Source organism: Chiloscyllium plagiosum, unplaced genomic scaffold (genome assembly GCF_037043375.1).
Source record: "Chiloscyllium plagiosum isolate Xiang-an unplaced genomic scaffold, Cpla_swu_hap1 HiC_scaffold_31, whole genome shotgun sequence".
Lineage (NCBI taxonomy): Eukaryota > Metazoa > Chordata > Chondrichthyes > Orectolobiformes > Hemiscylliidae > Chiloscyllium > Chiloscyllium plagiosum.
The window spans coordinates 12,191,853-12,212,466 of NW_028270169.1; the positions used below are offsets into that span (position 1 = coordinate 12,191,853).

The window sequence follows — 20,614 nt, forward strand, 5'->3', positions numbered from 1 at the left end:
GGAAGAACTGAGGATTTAGGATCCCAACGGAACCCCCTCCATTGTACCTGAGGACTGGTATTATTGAACTGTTTTCCCATTATTCCCTTCACCCGGAACACCAGTGTTTTTCTGTCTGTCTGTGTTGGTGTGTGCTTGCGAGTTTCAGAAGGAGACTTTTTAGTTTTAGCTGTTAGGGTTACACATCGACAACTCATAGCTGTTTACCTGAGTTCGAACTTTATTTATTTGTACTTAGCATTTATTTGTAATAAGCATTCATAGTAGAGAAACCTGGTCTATGTTTTCTGTTAATCTGAGTCTCCAACAGATGGGTAAACTGGGATTTTGCATAGTTTGATAAAATGTTAAACTCTTGTGACAATTTTGGAAATTGTGAGTCATGATTACAGAGTGTGATCCCAGTGAAGTGTAAACAAATCCTCCGAAAACAATCAGATCCACTGGTGTCACCATGTACTCACAACGTTTCAATGTGACTTTCCTTTACAGATGTGGACACTGGAAACAGAGCAGTGAATCCGATTCCTGATGTTTGTCAATCGGAACCACAGATAAAGGAGCACCGAGTGACGGATGAGGCTTCCATTGTGGACACTGGAGTTACTGTAGCCGGAGAAATCCTGTCCACAAAACAACTGATCATTCGCCGTGGGCTAGCCTTCCTCTCAGGACCCCTGGTCCTGGCCATTGGACTGGTCATACACTTCACTCTCTCAAAGGACTCTCACAAAGGCCCCAGGGAACCGTGGAGAGACAGAGCGCAGTTACTAACTGTAGCAGGAATAGTGAAGGTGTGACCAAAGGACAACGTGAGGCCAAAGTTCATACAAAACCTATTCTTACTGATAAACTCCAATGAACTGGTAGAAAAATAAGAATTATTAACAATGACCAGTTATAGACATGTTTCCAAGTGTAATTTTACGATTTATAAAATGTGGAATTCCTTATTTTAATGGAAAGATTTAACATTCAACAATTATAATGCTTCTTTTTCAAAGCTGAAAAGGTTGTTTGCTTGTAATCTGACTTCAGTGATGTTTTAAGAAGGTCGTTATATCACACTCAAGGATTTTACAGTGAGACTCCAAATGAAATTCTCCTCTGTTCAATTAACCCGAATGGAAGTTGGGAATAGGAAGATGTCCTACAGTGTGCCCTCCGGAGAAATGCTGGATCACAATTGAGCGATTTTCAGTTTTCTCTGTTTGCCTGCATGGATGCAGGCTCCATAACCAAATAACAACAGCAAGGGCTGACAGTTTCACCATTGGAACCAATGCAAAATCTGACTGAATATATTTGCATGGATTGAGGCTTAGCACGCGGAGAGTTGGAGACTAGGAGGAACTGTTTAATTTTATAGTAGGATGTGTAAGGATTGTCAGGAGCTTGTACCAATGACTTACAAAATGTAACATATTCATCATCACAGTTTGTACCAAGTTACTGACTGGTAACCTGTGAGAACATAAAAGATAGAACATAAAGTACAACCCAGGAACGGGCTCTTCAGCCCATCATGCTGTGCTGAACATGACGCCAAATTAAACTAATCCCTTCTGCCTGCCCTCGGTCCATATCCCTCCATTTCTTACATATTCATGTAAAAATCTCTGAAACGTCCCTATCGCATCTGCCGCCACCACTATCTCTAACAGTGTGTTCCACACTCCTACTACTGTCTCTGCAAAAACACCTGCCCCTCACATCTCCTCTGAACTTTCCCCCTCTCACCTTAAGTACATGTCCTCTGGAATTAGACATTTCAACTCCGGGAGGAAATTCTGGGCCTCAAACCTATCTCTGCATTTCATAACTTTTAGACTGCTATCAAGTCTCCTCTCAGTCCCCACTGCTCTAGAGAAAACAACCTGAATTTTTCCAACCTCTCCTTATAGCTCATTCTGGTAAACCTCTTCTGTACCCTCTCCAAAGCTTCCACATCCTTCCAGTAATGTGGTTATCAGAACTGAACACGATACTCTATGTGTGGCCTAACCAAAGTCTTATAAAGCTGCGATATGGAAGGTGTAATTGTGCTACGGTCCCAGCTGATGGTAGTAGAACACAAGTCAGATTGCAGGCTTGATAGCTTTTCTTTAGGTTACGTCTCTCTGTAAGTGCTTTGAAAGAAACTGATAACTTAGCTCACCTTTGTTTTAAAATGGGTTGGCCTTAGATGCTACACAATGACATGAAAGTGCAGATTAGTCCATCCTTGCCCAATTTGTGACTGGAAACCCATGTCCCGTGAGGTTCTGCAGAGATCAATGTTAGGGCCCTTTCTGTTTGTGGTGTGTATGTATAAGCGATGTAGACTTGAATGTAGGAACATTGATCAGTAAGTTTGCAAATGATACCAGAATTAGTGGGTTTGATAAAAGGTGAAGAGGATAATCTCAGATTACAGGACAATAGGGCGGCATATCGCGCCAGAGACCCGGGTTCGATTTCAGCTTCGGGTGACTGTGTGGAGTTTGCACATTCTCCTCTTGTCTGCGTGGAGAATCTCCAAAGATGTGCAGCTTAGGGTGGATGGGGCATTCTAAATTGTCCAGGGATATGCAGGCTAGCCATGGAGAATGCAGGGTTACAGGGATAAGGGCAGGGGGAGGGGTTGGGATGTTCTTTGAGGGGCAGTGTGGACTTGAGGAGTCAAATGGCCTGCTTCCACACTGTAGGTGAAAGGTGGGTATGGTGGAGGAATATCCAAATGAGGGAAGTCAAATGACCAGTTTACATCTTGCTTGCAGTGAGGGATCTGGAAAACAGAGGAGTCAATGCAAATAGGCTCTGAAAATGTTGTTCAAACGTGTGGAACCTGTGACAAACTTGTCCTGAGCAAATTAAAGAGATTGATACCCATCAACCTCTGGCAGGAAGTGAGCAGTATTTCCAGACTTGCTGGGCCAGTTGTAAGTTCACACCCACCCAACATCCCACCATAGCCTTTGTACACCATCCAGGAAAGTACTCCGCTCTCTAACAAATTCATTTATGCTTCAATTAACATTATAGTACAAGTCCATTTACAACATCCGCATTTACGAACCCCTTCCACTTCAATCATTTTGGTCACAAGCATTGAATTTCTGTCCCTCACTTTATTTGTACAATATGTTTTCTTGAACACACTCAGAAAGCACCACATCAATAACATGGGCCTACTAATGTGTCCCACAATTTCCTCCGTTAAAGGTGAAGGGTCCTGCTTGATTTTAATTTATTCTATTAAAGACCGTAATTTCTCATTCATGTACCGGCAGTCCCCAGCTTATGAACAGGATCCACGCCCGAGCACCTTCATTAGTCACTTAGAGTCATAGCATCGTAATTCTGTACAGCACAGAAACAACCTTTCAGTCCAACTCGTTCAATCCTAAATTAATCAAGTCCTGTTTTCCAGTACTTGGCCCATATTGCTCTAATCCCTTCCTATTCATATACCCATCTAGATGCCTTTTAAATGTTGTAATTGTATCAGCCTCCACCACTTCCTCTGGCAGCTCATTCTATTTACACACTACCCTCTGAGTGAAAAAGTTGCCCCTTAGATCCCTTTCAAATCTTTCCCTGCTCATCTTAAACCAATGCCCTTTAGTTTTGGACTTCTCCAAAAGACTGTTGCTATCCATGCCCCTTATGATTTTATAAGCCTCTATAAGGTCACCTCTCAGCCTTTGACTCTCCAGGGAAAATAGCCCCAGCCTACTCAACATCTCCCTATAGCTCAAACCCTCCAACCCTAGCAACATCCCTGTAAATCATTTCTGCACCCTTTCAAGTTTTACAACATCTTTCCAAAAGCAGGGTGACTAGAATTGTAAGCACTATTCTAAAAGTGGACTAACCAATGAACTGTACAGCCACAACATGACCTCCCAACTCCTATACTCAATGTTATGATCAATAGAGGCAAATGTACCAAACGCCTTCTTCACTATCCTGTCCATTTGCAACTCCACTTCAAGGAACTATGCTCTTGCACTCCTATGTTTCCTTGTTTAGCAATACTCCCCAGGACCTTACCAATATGTGTATAAGTCCTGCGCTGATCTGCCTTACCAAGATGCAATACCTCGCATTTGTCTACATTAAATTCAATCTGCCACTCCTTGGCCCATTGGATCATCTAATCAAGGTCTTCTTTGCTGTCCACTACACCACCCATTTTGATGTCATCTACAAGCTTACTAACCATACCTCCGATATTCATATCCAAATCATTGATATAAATGATGAATAGCAGTGATCCTAGTGACATATCACTGGTAATAGACTTCCAGTCCCAAAAACAAGATGGCCCACTGATTAGCACTGTGCCTCACAGCATCAGGAACCTGGGTTCGATTCCCGCACGTCTGAGTGGAGTTTGCACATTCTCCCTGTGTCTGCATGGATTTCCTCCGGGTGCTCCGATTTCCTCCCACAATCCAAAGATGTGCAGGTCAGGTGAATTGGCCATGCTAAATTGCCCATAGTGTTAGGTGCGTTAGTCAGGGGCAAATATAAGGTAGGGGAATGGGTTTGGGTGGGTTACTCTTCGGAGGGGCGGTGTGGACTTGTTGGGCTGAAGGGCCTGTTTCCACACTGCAGAGAATCTAATCTAACCTAATCCAGCACTACGTCCTGTCTCCTATGTTTGAGCCACTTTGGTATCCAGTTGGCTAGCTCTCTCCGAATTCCATGTGATCTAACCTTACTAACCAGTCTACCATGTAGAACCCTGTCATACACTTTGCTGAAGTCCATATAACCAACATCCACCACTCTGCTTTCATCAGCCTTCTTTGTCACCTCTTCAACAAAATTAATCAAATTAATGAGATACAATTTCCCACCCACAAAGTCATGCTTGCCTTTCTATATGCATATAAATTCTGTTGCTCAGAATCCCTTCCAACAACCTACCCACCACTGAGGTAAGGCTCATAGGTCTATACTTCACAGATCTTTCCTTAAAGCCTTTCCTAAGTAACGGCACCACATTAACCACCCTCCAGTCTTCTGGCCCCTCACCCATTGCTCTTGATTAGATTGGATTAGATTCCCTACAGTGTGGAAACAGGCCAGTTGGCCCAACCAGTCCACACTGACCCTCCGAAGAGTAACATACCCAGACCCATTTCCCTCTGACTAATGTACCTAACACAATGGGCAGTTTAGAATGGCCAATTCACCTGATCTGCACACCTTAGGACTGTGGGAGGAAACCGGAGCACCCGGAGGAAACACACGCAGACACAAGGAGAATGTGCAAATTCCACACAGACAGTCGCCCGAAGGTGGAATCGAACCTGAGTCCCTAGCATTGTGAGGCTGCAGTACTAACCACTGAGCCGCCATGATGGTGCAAATATTTCAGCAAGGTACCCAACAACCTCTTTCCTAGTTTCCTACAAAATTCTGGGAAACACCTGGTCAGGTATTGGTCACTTATCTGCCTTTATGCGTTTTAAGACATCCAGCACTTCCTCTTTGGGAATATGAACTCTTTTCAGGACATCAATATCTATTTCCCCAAGTTCCCTGGCTTCCAAGTTCTTTCCCACAGAAAATAGTGATGTGAAATATTTGTTTACTATCTCACCCATCTCCTGTGGTTCCACAAATAGGCAGCTATGTTGATCTTTAAGGGCCTGCATTCTCTCGCTAGTCAATCTTTTGCCCTTAATGTACTTATAGAATCTATTTGAACTTTCCTCAACCTTACTTGCCAAAGAAAGCTCATGTCCCCTTGTTGCCCTCCTGATTTCCCTCTTAAGTATACTCCTACTGCCCTTTTACTCTTCTAGAGATACACACGATCCCAGCTGTCTCTACCTAATATATGCCTCCTTCTCTTTCTTGACTGGAACCTCAATTTCTCTAGTCATCCAGCATTCCCAAAACCTACCAGCCTTGCCCTCCACACAAACACATACTGTCTCTGAACTCTCGTCATCTCATTCTTAAAGGCCTCCCACTTTCCAATCATTCCTTTACGTATGAATAGCTTCCCCCAAATAACTCAAATTTCCTGTCTAATATCATCTCCAATTTAGAATTTTAACTTTTAAATTAGTTATATCCTTTTTCATAACTATTTTCAAACTAATAGAATTACAGTCGCTGGCCCCAAAATGCCCTCCCTCTGACACCTCAGTCACTTGCCCTGCCTTATTTCCCAAGAGTAGGTCAAGTATTGCTCCTTCTCAAGTAGGTACATTCACATACTGAATAAGAAAGTTTTCTTGTACACACTTAAAAACACTGACAGTCCCAGTATATGCTTGGAAAGTTAAAATCCCTAATGTTTGCAACCCTATTTCTCTTACATATATCTGTGATCTCCTTACATACTTGCTTTTCAATTTCCCACTTACTACTGGGGACCTATAATATAACCCTAACAAGGTGATCTTCCCTTTTCTTATTTTTAAGCTGCATCCATTTAGCTTCAATGGACAATCTCCCAGGAATATTCTCCCTAAGTACAGCCATAATGTTCTCCCTAACCAAAAGTGCCACTCCCCTCCTCTCCTGCCCTTCTTTCCATCTTTCCTATAGCATCTATACCCTGGAACATTACGCTACCAGTCATGCCCAACCCTGAGCCATGTTTCTGTAATTGTTATGATATCCCAGTTCCATGTTCCCAAACATGCCGTGAGTTCTCTGCCTTATCTGTCAGGTCTCTTGCATTGAGGTCAGTGCAATTTAATTTATCAGTCTTACCTTGTTCTCTACCAAGCTCTTGCCTGCCTTGACTATTAAACCTTCCCTCCTTATCTACTGTAACAGCCGCAGCCTTTTCTCTTCTCTCACAATTGCTTTGGCTCCCGCCCCTTACTAGTTTAAAGCTTCCACAAGCAAATTTCTCCACAAGGATATTGGTCCCCTTCCAATTCAGGTTGGACCTGCCCCTCTTATACAGGTCATTTCTACCCATGAGGAGATCCCAATGCTCCAAAAATGTGAAGCCTTGTACACTAGCTTCTCTGCCACTCATTCATCTGCTCAATCCTCCTGCTCCTACTCTCACTAGCCCATGGTGCTGGGAGTCCAGCAACCCGCAGCTAATGATGTGCCACAGGGATCAGTGCTGAGTCACTATTATAAATATGAATGACTTGGATAAGGAAAGTGATATGCATCATTAAGTTTACTGTTGGGAAAAAGTAGGAGGTAATAGGGGAGGCAAATTTAACCCTGGACTTGATTTCAAAGGGAATGGAGCAGAAAATTCCAGAAACTGTACAATGCACTAGTTGGACCACAGTTGAAGTACTGTGATTAGTTTTGATTTCTTTACCTAAGCAAAAATATGTTAGCATTGGAGGCAGTCCAGAGAAGGTTCGTTAGGTTGGTCATGGGATGGAGGGTTGGCTTTATGAGATTAGGTTGGATAGATTGGGTCTGTACTTGTTGGAATTTTGAAAAGTGAGACATGACTTTATTGAGACAAGCAAGATTCTCAGGGGAGCTTGACATGGTAGATGTGGAATGGTTGTTTCCCCTTGTGGGACAGTCTAGGACCAGAGGGCGCAATGTTAGAATCAGGAATGGCAGATTTAAAACACAGGTGAGGAAAGGTTTCTTCTCTCAGAAGAATGTGAGTCTGTGGAAGTCTTTACACAAAGAGTTGTTGAGGTATTAAGTACAATCAAGGCTGATGTAGATTGTTAATCATTAAGAGAATCAATAGTTACGGGGTAAAAGCAAGAAGGCAAAGTTGAGGATTATCAGATCAGCACATGATTTCAGTGAGCAGTGGAGCAGAAGCAATGGACTGAATGATCTCCTTCTACTCCTGTGTCTAACGGTCTTATTGCTTGGTGGACCCCAGTTTTAAGGGATTGTACAAAATGTTTTGTATTTCAAGCTGTGGTTATACCTGGACTGTTTTTAATTTAATAAAGGTGATTGAAATGTCACTGTGGACTTGAGAGATGGATTTTTTAAACATGCCTTTTGGGTAGACAAGTGCCAGGTGGAGTTTAATCCAGACGGATGTGAGGTGATGCAATTTGGAAGCTCTAATCCAAGAGGGACAGATAGAATTAGAATCCCTACAGTGTGGAAACAGGCCATTTGGCCCAACAAGTCCTTACCGACCCTCCGAAGAGTATTCCATCCAGACCCTTTCCCGACACGTGTTACTCTACATTTCCCCAACTAATGCACCTAGCCTACACATCCCTGAACACTATTGGACAATTTAGCATGGTCAATTCACCGAGCTTGCACATCTTTGGATTGTGGGAGGAAACCGGAGCACCTAGAGGAAACCCACGCAGACACAGAGAGAATGTTCAAACTCCACACAGAAGTTGCCCGAGAGTGGGATCGAATCCAGGTTCCTGGTGCTGTGAGGCAGCAGTGAGGCCACCTAGTGCTGCCCAGTGAATGGCAGATAGAACAAATGGCCGAATCCTTAAAATCATCTAGGTATACAGGGTCCACAGTATCTGGAAAGTGGCAACACAAGTGCATAAGGTGGTCAAGATGGCATATGGCATGCTTGCCTTTATTGGTTTGGGCACTGAGTTTAAAAATTGGCAGGTCATGTTACAACTGTACAGAACTTTAGTTAGGCCACATTTAGAATTTTGTGTACAGTTCTGGTAACCATATGACTAGAACGATGTGGAGGCTTTGGAGACAGTACAGAAACATTTTACCAGGATGTTACCTGGTTTGGAGGGTATTAGCTATGAGGAGAGATTGGACAAACTTAATTTGTTTTCACTTAAACATCAATAGATAAGGAGCAACCTGATAGAAGTTTATGAAGTTGTGAGAAGTGTAGATAGATTGGGTAAGTCAGACATAGGTTTAAGATAAAAGGGGATAGGTTTAAAGGAGATGTGAGAAGGTGGTAAATTCCTGGAATGCCATGCCAGAGAAGATGATGGAGGCAGATGCAATAACAATATTTAAGAGGCATCTTGACAGACATATGAATAGGAAGGGAATAGAATGATATGGACCGTGTAGAGACAAAGAGATATTAGTTTAGAAAGGTGTCATGTGTTGGCTCAGTCTTGATGGGCTGAAGGGCCTTTCTGTACTGTTCTTTCTTGTCTGTTCTTTGATTCCTAGAAATCGCATGACAGATTAATAACTGCATACTTTACTGTTAATCCCTTTGAGGCTGTTTTGAACAGTGACTGGGTTGGAGAGATTCTTGTTTTATTTGGTTCAGTTGGTGGAAAACCTACTGAGAACAAGCTGAATTGGAGGAAAGCTTGCTAAGAACAAGTTGCCCAGCAGGTATATCCTATTCCTGAACAGTATCCGATCTGTTTCAGTTCAAGTGTGAAAGCTCTTTGTTCTTTTGAAAGATCACCTGAAAACTGTATTTTCTGAACACGCTGAGTTAGCAAAACTTCGGAGGTATCTGTGCAAGTTTAGTGGCTTGACCACATATGCTTGAAGATCAGGGTGACAGACTCTGGAATATTCTATTCTTTATTCTTTTATCTTCAAAAATAGCCTATCGGGCAAAGTTTTCAGAAAGCCAGTCTCTGCAGAGAAATGTATTCCACTTATTTTCCTGAAAAGTATGTGTTTGAGTGTAAACTTCGGGAATATATAGAAGGATAAACATTTGCACTTTTATCTTATTGAGTGCGTGTGCTAACCAATCATTGCATTTCTTTTAAATAAGTTTTGTTTCAATCATGAACCCATAATTATGTTTATGAAGTAACGTGCATCATAGAAACATGGCTGAGAAAGCACAGCAGGTCTGGCAACATCGTTCTGAAGAATGTTCTGACTGAGGGTTACAGGACCTCAAACGCTAACTCTGTTTTCTCTCCACAGATGCTGACAAAACCTCAGAGCTTTTCCAGCAATTTTTGCTTTTGTTTATGATTCCCAGCAACTGCATTCTTTGGGTTACTTGATTGACAGATCGTGTTGGTTATAACCAGACACTGATAAGTTTTTAATTTTATTTTGTGGAATGCAAAGGGTATTTTTTTGGTATTGAGACCAATGACGTGGTGACGCTTGTGTGATTATGCACTGCTCCAGCCTTGCTCAAAACATTATGTAAAGCATTTTACAAATTCAGTTTGGAAAAGGGCCAGTGAACAGGGCTCATTGCAAATTTAGTCAGGCTCATTTGGTCATTCCTACGTTTATAACATCAGTGCGTTTTATTTGCCAAACCACAAAGGATCATTGAGAACTTTCTAATGACAGTCGTAGAAATATCAGCTTCAGGTAGGCTTTGAATACATTATGACTTTTTAGTTTATAAAAAGTGGATGATTGACAGTAGCATTTGGAAAAGTTAATGTTATAATGTAATTTACCTTCATGAATGAAACTCCTATAACTGGAGTTAAGAAAAATAGAAATTTCACAGAGTTTATATAGAAACACTACCAGACTATTAGTGCTGGGTTGAATTGTACAACAGAAACTTTAATATTCATAGCACCTTTAATATCAGTATGCATCATAAGGAAATTCACAGGAGCTTAATCAGACTAATATTGGCCCACACTGTGGGTTAGTGAGCAATGGAGTGACAGGGGATTGGGACAAGTTACAATGTAAGATGTAGAGGTTGGAATGAGTACATGTTTGTGGAGACTGCGAGTGAATGGCCTTTCTAGTGAGAAATGCAGAGATGCGCAGTGACTGTGTTTGTCGGTGGTCTCTAGTTGGTTGTTGAGGTGAGTAACACGGAAAGAAGCGTGGTGAGATTAGTCCACAGTGAGCATGAAGATGTAGGGATGGAGCAGTTGGAGACACTGCCCTTTAGGAGGCAGTATTCGGTCCCTCGGAAAATGTTGAGACTGGAGGAGCTGGAAGTGGGAGGAAGGCAGAAGAGCAGTGATATGTTGGGGGACTGGGGATGGGCAAGTGAGCATATACCCACTTTCACATCTACCCATGGGACACAAAGGCCAACCCAGTGTGAATCAACATTTTGAGTAACAGGAGGAGGAAAATGTTCATTATACTTCCTTCATTCATTGAGGGGATTTGGACATTACAGCTGGGCCAACAGTTTTGTTCATCTTTAATTAAACTTCAGACGATGGGGGTGAGCTGCCTTCTTGAACTGTTATAATGCACGTACTCAAGGTGGATCCACAATGCCCTTTGGTGGGAATTCCAGGATTTTGACCTAGCAGCAGTGAAAGAACGGCGATATATTTCCAAGTCAGGATGGTCAGTGGCTTGGGCAGGAACATTGTAGGTGTTGATGTTCCCTATATCTTCTGCCATTGTCTTTCTGGATGGTGATGGCCATGGGCTTGGAAGGTGCTGTTGAAGGAGCCCTGGTGAGTTCTGCAGTGTGTCTTGTATTTGGGACATGCTGCAACTACTGAACATTGGTCGTGAATGAATAATCAGGGTGATGGATGGTGTGCCAATGAGTTAGCATTTTTCTGGATAGTGTCAAGCTTCTTGAGTGTTATTGGAGCTGCACCCATCCATGTATATGGGGAGTATTCCATCACACTCCTCACTTGTGCTTTTAAGATGGTGCACAGGCTTTGGGGAGTCAGGAGGTGAGTTAATTGGTCAGAATTCCCAACATCTGACCCTCACTGGCAGCCACAGTATGTATATAGCTGGTCCAGCACAGTTTCTGGTCAATGGAGATTCTCTGGATATTGATAGTGATGGAAAAGCCATTGAACATGAAAGGGAGATAGCTACATTCTCGCTTGATGGAAATTATTATTGCCTGGCACTTGTTTGGTGCAAATGATACTTACCAGCCCAAGCCAGAATGCTACCTAGATCTTTGTGCATGTTGGCACGGACTGCATTGATTTAATTCTGAATGGTGTTGAAAACTCTACAACTTTCAGTGAAAATTCCCACCTCCACGTTTGGATGGAGAGAAGGTCCAAATGTGATCAAAATGTGGCTTCAGAAGTTCTGAAATGGCCTAGTAAACTATCCAGCTGGATCAAACTGCTAACAACTCTCAAAAAAGCAATGAAACTGGGCGGATCACCCAGCATTGACCTGGGCACTGATACCAACAATGATGTGGAGGCGACTGATGTTGAACTGGGATGGACAAGGTTAAAAATCACGCAACACCCGGTTATAGTCCAACAGGTTTATTTGAAAGTACAAGTTTTCGGAGCACTGCCTCACGAACTACCTAATGAAGGAGCAGTGTTCCAAATGCTTGTACTTTCAAATAAACCTGTTGGACTATAACCTGGCGTTGTGTTATTTAATCAATGGCAAACTCAGCCGTATCAATCCTTACCGACTTCTGGGACAGCTCCCTCCCGAACAAGACTGTGGGGGGCACCTGGAGCAAATGGACTGCAGTGGCACAAGAAGGCAACTCACCACCACCTTCTCAAGGGAAACTGGGAATGGGCACTAAATGCTGGTCCAGCCTGTGACACCCATGAGTGTTTAATTAATAACAGGAGACACAAACAGACTGACTCTCCTGTGTGGTACTGGACTGGGAGAGGAGGGTTGAAATGTTAAACACTCTGTCTTTCAGTATGAGATGGTAAGTTGTTAAGCTACCTGCCTTGCAAGGACTTCCTACCTCTCCATTCAAGGGATAGCAATGTCAGTGGGAAAACAAGCATTTTGTACTCGTGGTTGAAAGTATATGCTGGATTAACATTTTTTTAATGCAGAGTAGTGCCCCTGAAAATAGTTATCCTTCAAACAATACATAAAAGAGATGATTTGCTGCATTATCACATTACTGTTATAATGAGCTTGCCATCTAGAAATTTGTTATGGTGTTTTCTCCATTACAACAGTGACCACTCTTCAAAAGTATTTAATTAATTGTAAAAGACTGTGAGATAACCTGCAACTGTAGATGTTATATAAATGCAAATCATCCTTTTCCTTCCTTTTGAGGCACTCTATGAAATTTAAATAATATTAACATCCATGTTATACTGTTTAACTACTTGCAAATTAATATGTGATTACTTATATGTAGCAATCCTGCCAAAATCATTAACGCCTAAATAGAGTCATAGAGATGTACAGCACGGAAACAGAGCCTTCAGTCCAGCTTGTCCATGCCGACTGGATACCCTAAATTAATCTAGTCCCATTTGCCAGCATTTGGCCCATATCCCTCTAAACCCTTCCTATTCATATACCCATCCAGATGCTTTTTAAATGCTGTAATTGTACCAGCCTCCACCACCTCTTCTGGCAGCTCATTCCGTACACACACCACCCTCTGTGTGAAAATGTTGCCCCTTATGTCCCTTTTAAATCTTCCCCCCATCTCCCTAAACCTATGCCCTCTAGTTTTGGACCCCAGGGAAAAGATTTTGTCTATTTATCCTATCCATGCCCCTCATGATTTCATTAACCTCTATAAGATCACCTCTCAGCCTCTGGCACTCCAGGGAAAACAGCCCCAGCCTATTGAGCTTCTCCCCATTACTCAAATCCTCCAACCCTGGCAACATCCTTGTAAATCTTCTCTGAACCCTTTCAAGTTTCACAACATCCTTCCTATAAGAGGGAGACCAGAATTGCACGGTGTATTCCACAAGTGGCCCAACTAATGTCCTATACAGCCGCAACATGACCTCCCAACTCTTATACTCAATGCTCTGACCAATAAAGGAAAGCATACCAAATGCCTTCTTCATTATCCTATCTACCTGTGACTCTACTTTCAAGGAGCTATGAACCTGCACTCCAAGGTCTCTTTGTTCACCAACACTCCCCAGGACCTTACCATTAAGTGTGGAAGTCCTGCTCTGAGTTGCCTTTCCAAAATGCTGCACCTTACATTTATCTAAGGTCAAACTCCTGCAGCCCTGAGAAAGCAATTATTAAAAATTAATCGCAATCATAATTCTAGGTATGTAAAAACAATGAAGAATATGAACATGTATTATATTGAAAAGGGGCAAAGGAGTAGGCCTAACACGATTGGAATGGTTGGGCTGACGGGTTGTGGGGTGAAGGAATATACAAATGAGAAAATTAATATAACTGAAGTGAAAAAAAAATGGAAAAACTTAGCAGGTAGAGAGACAAACAGGGTTACCATTTTGGAACTGATATGAGCCTCTGTCTCTCTCCACACATACTGCAAGACTTGCTGAGCTTCTCCGGCCTTCTCCATGTCAGTTTCAGATTCTCTGCAGCTGCAATATTTTGCTTTTATTCAAATAAAAAAAAACAGTTTATTTTTCCCTTTGAAGGATTGGCAAAATGAAGAATTCATTGGAACTCGCCTCTGGCAATATTGCTCAGATACGTGAAACCTATGGTGACCTGTTTCTGAGGAAATTAAGGAGATTGAAACCCATCAACTTCTGGCAGGAAGTGAGAGTTATTTCCAGGCTGGCTGTGCCAGTGGTGAGTTCACACCCATTCAATTGTTTAACTGTATTCTTTGTGCACACTTCAATTATGAGGAGGGACTAGACAAATTTAGCCGGTTTTCTCTAGGATTTAGAAGTTTAAGGGGGATCTAATTGAATTCTTCATGAAATTGACAGGGAAATGAAGAATAAATTAAAAATGAACTATTTCCACTGGCTGGGGAATTCTAGAGCTATGGAGCATAGTCTAAGCATTAGGGAGATGGTGGGAAGCACTTCAACACACAAAGAGTGACAAAGGTTTGTCACCCTTCCCTGAATGGCAGGGAACATTGGATCAGTTGTTAATTTTAATTCAGATATAGATAATGTTTTGTTAAACAAACGTATCAAGGGATATGGGCCAAAGGCAAATATATAGAGTTAAGCCACAGATCAGCTATGATCTCACTGAGTGATGGACCAGGCTCGAGGGGCTGAATGGCCTCCTTCTGTTCCTATGTTCATTGCACCTTCTGGAAAAGTGTCTACCAAACCCGTTTAAATCATCTCTGGCAATGAATTCATTTATGACCTCTCTTCATGCAGCCAATTCCTTGTTCTGTTTCAGTATCTGCAATTTATTTTGTTCAACCTGTTTAGAAGCTCCTCCAACATCATCCCTTATTCCTCAACTCCCTGCCTTTCAACTGAAGGTTTTCGCTTGACTTTGAATTATTGTGTCAAAGACCATCATTTCTTCCCTGTGTATCTTGATATCAGAATCCTTCATAAGCAAATGGTTTGTCTGGATCAGCTCTGCTATGTCCCTTCATAATTTACAGTGATGAAAACTTCAGTGAAATCATTAGCGAATGGTATGATGTTGAGAAAGAAGTTGAAAGACAATTGCTTCCTGGAAGAAGTACTATCAGTAAATTCAATTTTTGTTTAGACGTAAGGATTTTGATGAAAATTAAGTGGTCAGTGTATCTTATTTCTCTTTTTCCTTTGACAGTTTTTGTCACAGCTGATGATATCTCTCCTGGATATTGTCAGCTCTGTGTTCTGTGGACATTTAGGGAAAGTTCAATTGGACGCAGTCAGTCTTGCTATGGCGGTGAGTTTATGTTAAGAATATGCACATTTATTGATCCTAGTGTCTCCTGTATAAAATAGTGATGAAGTTGCACTGCTTCCTATCAGTGCCAAGCTCAGTGCCGTTACCAGCTGATGAGCTCCTCCTTGTGAAAAAGCCTGGTCTTTACCTGCTGCTCTCAATGGAAGGGCAACTGGAGCCCAGCAGATGCTGCAGTGGCCCCCCAGGCTAAAGACCAGCATTCCGGCTCATCACCATTCTCCATGAGCCATCCAGGGAGTCCCATGGGTGTGGGGGACATTGAGTGAGGGTGAGATTGGGCTCCGTCTTAATGCCTTCCATGGGGAGTTCACCCTCTGGCAGTCACTTGGCTGACACGGGAGGATGGGTCACTTGTGTCAGGCACTCTGCGGCTGGGGAGGCATGTGGAACTGGATCCCTCCACCATAAGGTCAGAAGTCGGGATGTTTGCTCAATGTTCAGCAACATTCACGACTCCTCAGATACCGAAGCAGTCCACATTCAAATGCAACATCTCTTCAATATCTAGATCCAAGCTCTTCCAGAGAGCAACAGAAAAAGACCAGGCTGACGAGTGGCAAGTTACATTCACACTACACAATGCCAGGCCATGACCATCTCCAATAGGGGACTATTTAACTACCACCCCTTGACATTCAATGGTGTTACCATTATTGAATTCCCCATTATCAACATCCTGGTGGTTCCATTGATCAGAAACTGAACTGGACCCACCACATTTACACAGTGTCTACAAGAGCAGGTCAGAGGCTAGGAATAACCCGGTGAGTAACTCACCTCCTGACTTCCCAAAACCTGTCCACTATCTATAAGGCATAAATCAGGATTGTGATGGAATATTCCCCACTTGCCTGGATGGGGGCAGCTCAAATAATACTCAAGAAGCATGACACCATCCAGGACAATTTAGCCCATCTGAATTGGCACCACATCCACAAGCATCCACTCCCTCCACCACTGATGCTCTGTAGCTAGAGTGTGTACTATCTACAAGAGACATGGTGGAAATTCGCCAAAGATTCTTAGACCTTCCAAACCCAAGACCGCTTCCATCAAGAAGGACAAGAGCAGCAGATACATGGGGTTACTTCCACCTGCAAATTCCCCTCAAAGTGACTCACCATCTCAACTTGGAAATATGTGGCCTTTCCTTCACTGTCATTGGGTCAAATTCCAGGAAGCCATGCCCCCCCCCTCCCCCAAGGGCATTGTTGGTCCGCCTACAACATGTGGACTGCAGCACCTCAAGAAGACAGCTCACCGCCATCACTTCAAGGGCAACTAGGGACGTATCTGTGATTGCCGAATCTGTCTTTAAAAAGATTTGCTTGTGACTGTAACCTTGAAGTTTGCACAAGATTTGAGCTGTAGGGAGAGGCTGAACAGGCTGGGGCTGTTTTCCCTGGGACGTTGGTGGCTGAGGAGTGACCTTATAGAGGTTTATGAAATCATGAGGGGCATGGATAGGATAAATAGACAAAGTCTCTTCTTTGGGGTGGGGGAGTCCAGAACTGGAGGGTATAGGTTTAGGATGAGAGGGGAAAGATATAAAAGAGACCTAAGCAGCAACTTTTTCACCCAGAGGATGGTACGTGTATGGAATGAGCTGCCAGAGGAAGTGGTGGAGACTGGTTACAATTGCAACATTTAAGAGGCATCTGGATGGGTATATGAATAGGAAGGTTTGCAGGGATATGGGGTGAGTGCTGGCAAGTGGCCCTAGATTGGGTTGGAATATCTGGTCGGCATGGACGGGTTGAATCAAAAGGTCTGTTTCCGTGCTGTACATCTCTGTGACTCTATGACTAAGACCTCAGCCAGACTGAGAACATACGCTGGGGAACCATTGAAGATTAAGGCTAAGACTTCAGTTCCGGTCTCCTATGAGAAGCAGTTGATACAGTTACCACTGATGGCAGTAAAAGGCTCATGCCCACACTTATTGGGGTGGAATTGGTTGAGAAAGATTCACCTGGATTGGCTCAACTGTTTTCAATTTAAAAATGGCTGCCTGAGTGAAGTCCTAGTGAAATACCTGGGAGCTTTTCAGGAAGTGTTTGGGACTATCAAAGGGGCCAAAACCACTTTCCATGTTGACCAGGAAGAAATTTCAAGATTTTGCAAGACCCGTTCATCGCCAGTTGCCTTGTGGGCAAAAGTAGAGGTGGAAATCAGGAAGCTGGAAAGCAACGGCTTCGTCAGAATGGGCAGCACTGGTCATACTGACTGTGAAACCTGATGGCTCAGTTTGCCTTTGTGGGGATTTTAAGCAAGCAGTTACTGCTTTGCACAGCTGGATGAATACCTGATGCCTCGCATAGAGGACTTGTACACAAAGTTGGTGGGGGTGGGGGAGGGGGATGCTGTCCCTTATGAAACTGGACATGAGCCGTGCCTACCTGCAATTGTGACTGGATGATGCGTCCCAGCCATACACTACAATTAATACCCATAAGGGTTTGTACCAATAAACAAATCTGCCGTTTGGGGTATCATCAGCCTGTTCCCTTTTCCAACGGATCATGGAGAACATTTTACAAAGGCTATCCCAGGTTGCCATTTCTCTGGATGATGTACTAATAACTGGGAAGACCAATACAGAGCACTTGGACATAAACAATTCTCCCAGGTGAGCTTATGTCTTAGAAGGGAAAAAAATTGTGTTCCAGGCACCCCAACTGACCTATTTGGATCACCGTGTCAACAAAACCCAGTTACACCTGTTGGAACAGAAAGTGAGCAAAGATCAAAGTAGTCCCGGCTCCCATGCCTAGAACAGAACTTAGGTTTCCCCTTGGGTTAGTGAGTTATTGCGGGAAATTCATATGTCACCTGGCCTCCATCTTGGCAGGTCAGGCAGCATCCAGGGAACAGGAGATTCGACGTTTCGGGCACAGGCCCTTCTTCGGCCTGTGCCCGAAACGTCGAATCTCCTGTTCCCTGGATGCTGCCTGACCTGCTGTGCTGTTCCAGCAATAAAGTTTCAACTTTGATCTCCAGCATCTGCAGACCTCACTTTCTCCTCCATCTTGGCACCCTTACACCTGCTGTTGAGAAAGGGTCAGCCTTAGAAATGGTCGCAAAGCCAAGAAATGAAAAAGCAGCTCTTGTTATCTAAGGTGTTGGTCCACTACGATCCGAAGCGAGAGGTGGTGCTATCGTGCAATGCCTCCCTGTACGGTATCAGGGTAGTGTTGGCTCACTGGTGGCCCACCAGAGAGGAACACCCCATGACGTATGCTTCCCAGACATTGGCTGATGCTGAATGCATTTGCGCCCAGATAGAGAAGGAAGGTTTGGCGGTCATCTTTGGTGTGAGGAGGTTGCACCAGTATGTTTACGGACGGGAACCTTTCATGGTAATGGATCACAAACCCCTGCTTGGGCAACTGAAGGAAAACTTCCAGTAGAATCAGTGCTGGGTCCTTATTCTCAGTAGGTAAAAGTCAGAATACCATTCAGGAAGCTAAGTGGTTAATGTAGATGCATTGAGATGCCTCCCACTGGCAGATAAGGTGGAGGACAATAGTACCATTGGAATAGGCATGGCAGAGGCAATAGAAAGGGTAGGACTTAGAACAATCAACGCCCTAGGATTGAGGGCAGACAGGTTCCCCCAGGCCTGATGAACTACACCCTAGGGTATTAAAGGAAGTGGCAGCAGAGATAGTGGATCCATTGGTTACAATATTCTACATTTCCCTGGACATGGGAAAAGTTCCAGTGGATTGGAAAAATGCTAATGCAACACCCCTATTGAAAAAAGGAGGCAAGCAAAATTACAGACCAGTTAGTTTAACATCTGTTATTGGGCAAGTGTTAGAATCAATTATCAAGGAAGCAATATCAAGACATTTGGAAAGTCAAAACACTACCTATCAGAGTCAACATGGTTCTATGAAGGACAAATCACGTTTGACTAATTCGCTAGAGTTCTTGAAAGATGCAATAAGCAAAGTGGGGGTCCTGTAGATGTAATATGTTTGGACTTCCAGAAGGCTTTTTATAAGCTGCCGCACAAAGGGTTAATTCATAAGGTTGGATCATATGGGATTAGGGGTAATTAAATAGCTTGGATAGGTGACTGGCTGATCGACAAAGGACAGAGTCGGGATAAATGGTTTTTCATCTGGATGACAAGATGTAACCAGTGGGGTGCCAGGGGGTTGGGTCCTTGGTCCCCAGCTATTTGCAATCTACATTAACGACTTGGATAAAAGGATAGAAAGCTCGAGAGCCAAATTTGCAGAAACAAAAACAGGCAGGATGGTAGAGTGCAATGAGGAAATAAGAACCTTACAAATGGATCTGGATAAGTTAGGAGAGTGAGTCATAATGGGGCAGATGGAGTTTAATGAGGATAAGTGTGAGGTCATGCTTTTTTGGTTGAAGAAATAGGAAGGCAACTTATTTTCTAAATGGGCGAGACTTCGGGGCGCTCCGGTGCAGAGGGATCTAGGTATACGCGTTCCTGGGCCACGGAAAACTAGTAAGCAGGTACAGCAGATAACAAAGAAAGCAAAAGGAATGTTGCCTTTTGTAGCTAAAGAAATAGAATATAAAGTTAAGGAAGATTTGTTGCAACTATACAAGGCATTGGTGAGACCGCACCTGGAGTATTGTGTACAGTTTTGGCCCCCTTATTGTGTAATGGCATTGAAAGCAGTTCAGAGGAGATTGATCCCAAAGATGAGGGGTTTGTCTTACGAAGAGAGATTGAACAGTTTCGGCCTATACTCTCTGGAATTTAGAAGAAAGAGGGGAGATCAAATTGAGGTATTCAAGATGATAAAAGGCGTGAATAAAATCGACTTGGAGCAGATTCTCCCTCTTGTGGGGCACTCAAGGAAGAGAGGTCATAGTCCTAGGATAAGGGGGAGCAAATTTAAAACAGAGCTGAGAAGCAACTAATTCTCTCAAAGAGGTGTGAATCTGTGGAATTCGCTACCCCAAAGTGCAGTGAATGCTGGCACAGTGAGTAAATGAGGAGTTAGAAAGTTTCTCAATTGGTGATGGGTTGAAGGTCATGGAGAGAAGGCAGGAAAATGGGTGTAAGGAGCATATCAGCCACGATCGAATGGTGGAGCAGACTCGATGGTCCGAATGGCCTCATTCTGCTCCTATATCTTATGAACTTTGAGTAGGAGGAAGATGGCTTAAAGAACATTGCAGCAGTTGGGTTTGGAGC

At 43.2% G+C, this 20,614-nt stretch overlaps 1 protein-coding gene across 6 annotated transcripts in view; it reads left to right on the top strand.

Moving 5' to 3' along the window:
- Positions 1 to 14,190: 14,190 nt before the first annotated feature.
- The window catches only part of LOC122563933 (multidrug and toxin extrusion protein 1-like), an 85,040-nt gene continuing 78,616 nt past the window's right edge, over positions 14,191 to 20,614 (top strand). For 5 of the 6 annotated variants that reach the window (XM_087977245.1, XM_087977244.1, XM_087977246.1 and 2 more), the window contains exon 1: positions 15,385 to 15,405. In XM_087977245.1, the coding sequence (XP_087833371.1) occupies positions 15,400 to 15,405 (6 nt within the window). In that variant the 5' untranslated portion in view covers positions 15,385 to 15,399. Of the gene's footprint in view, positions 14,341 to 15,303; positions 15,406 to 20,614 lie in introns of those variants that run through there. The other variant, XM_087977242.1, reaches the window with a different exon arrangement.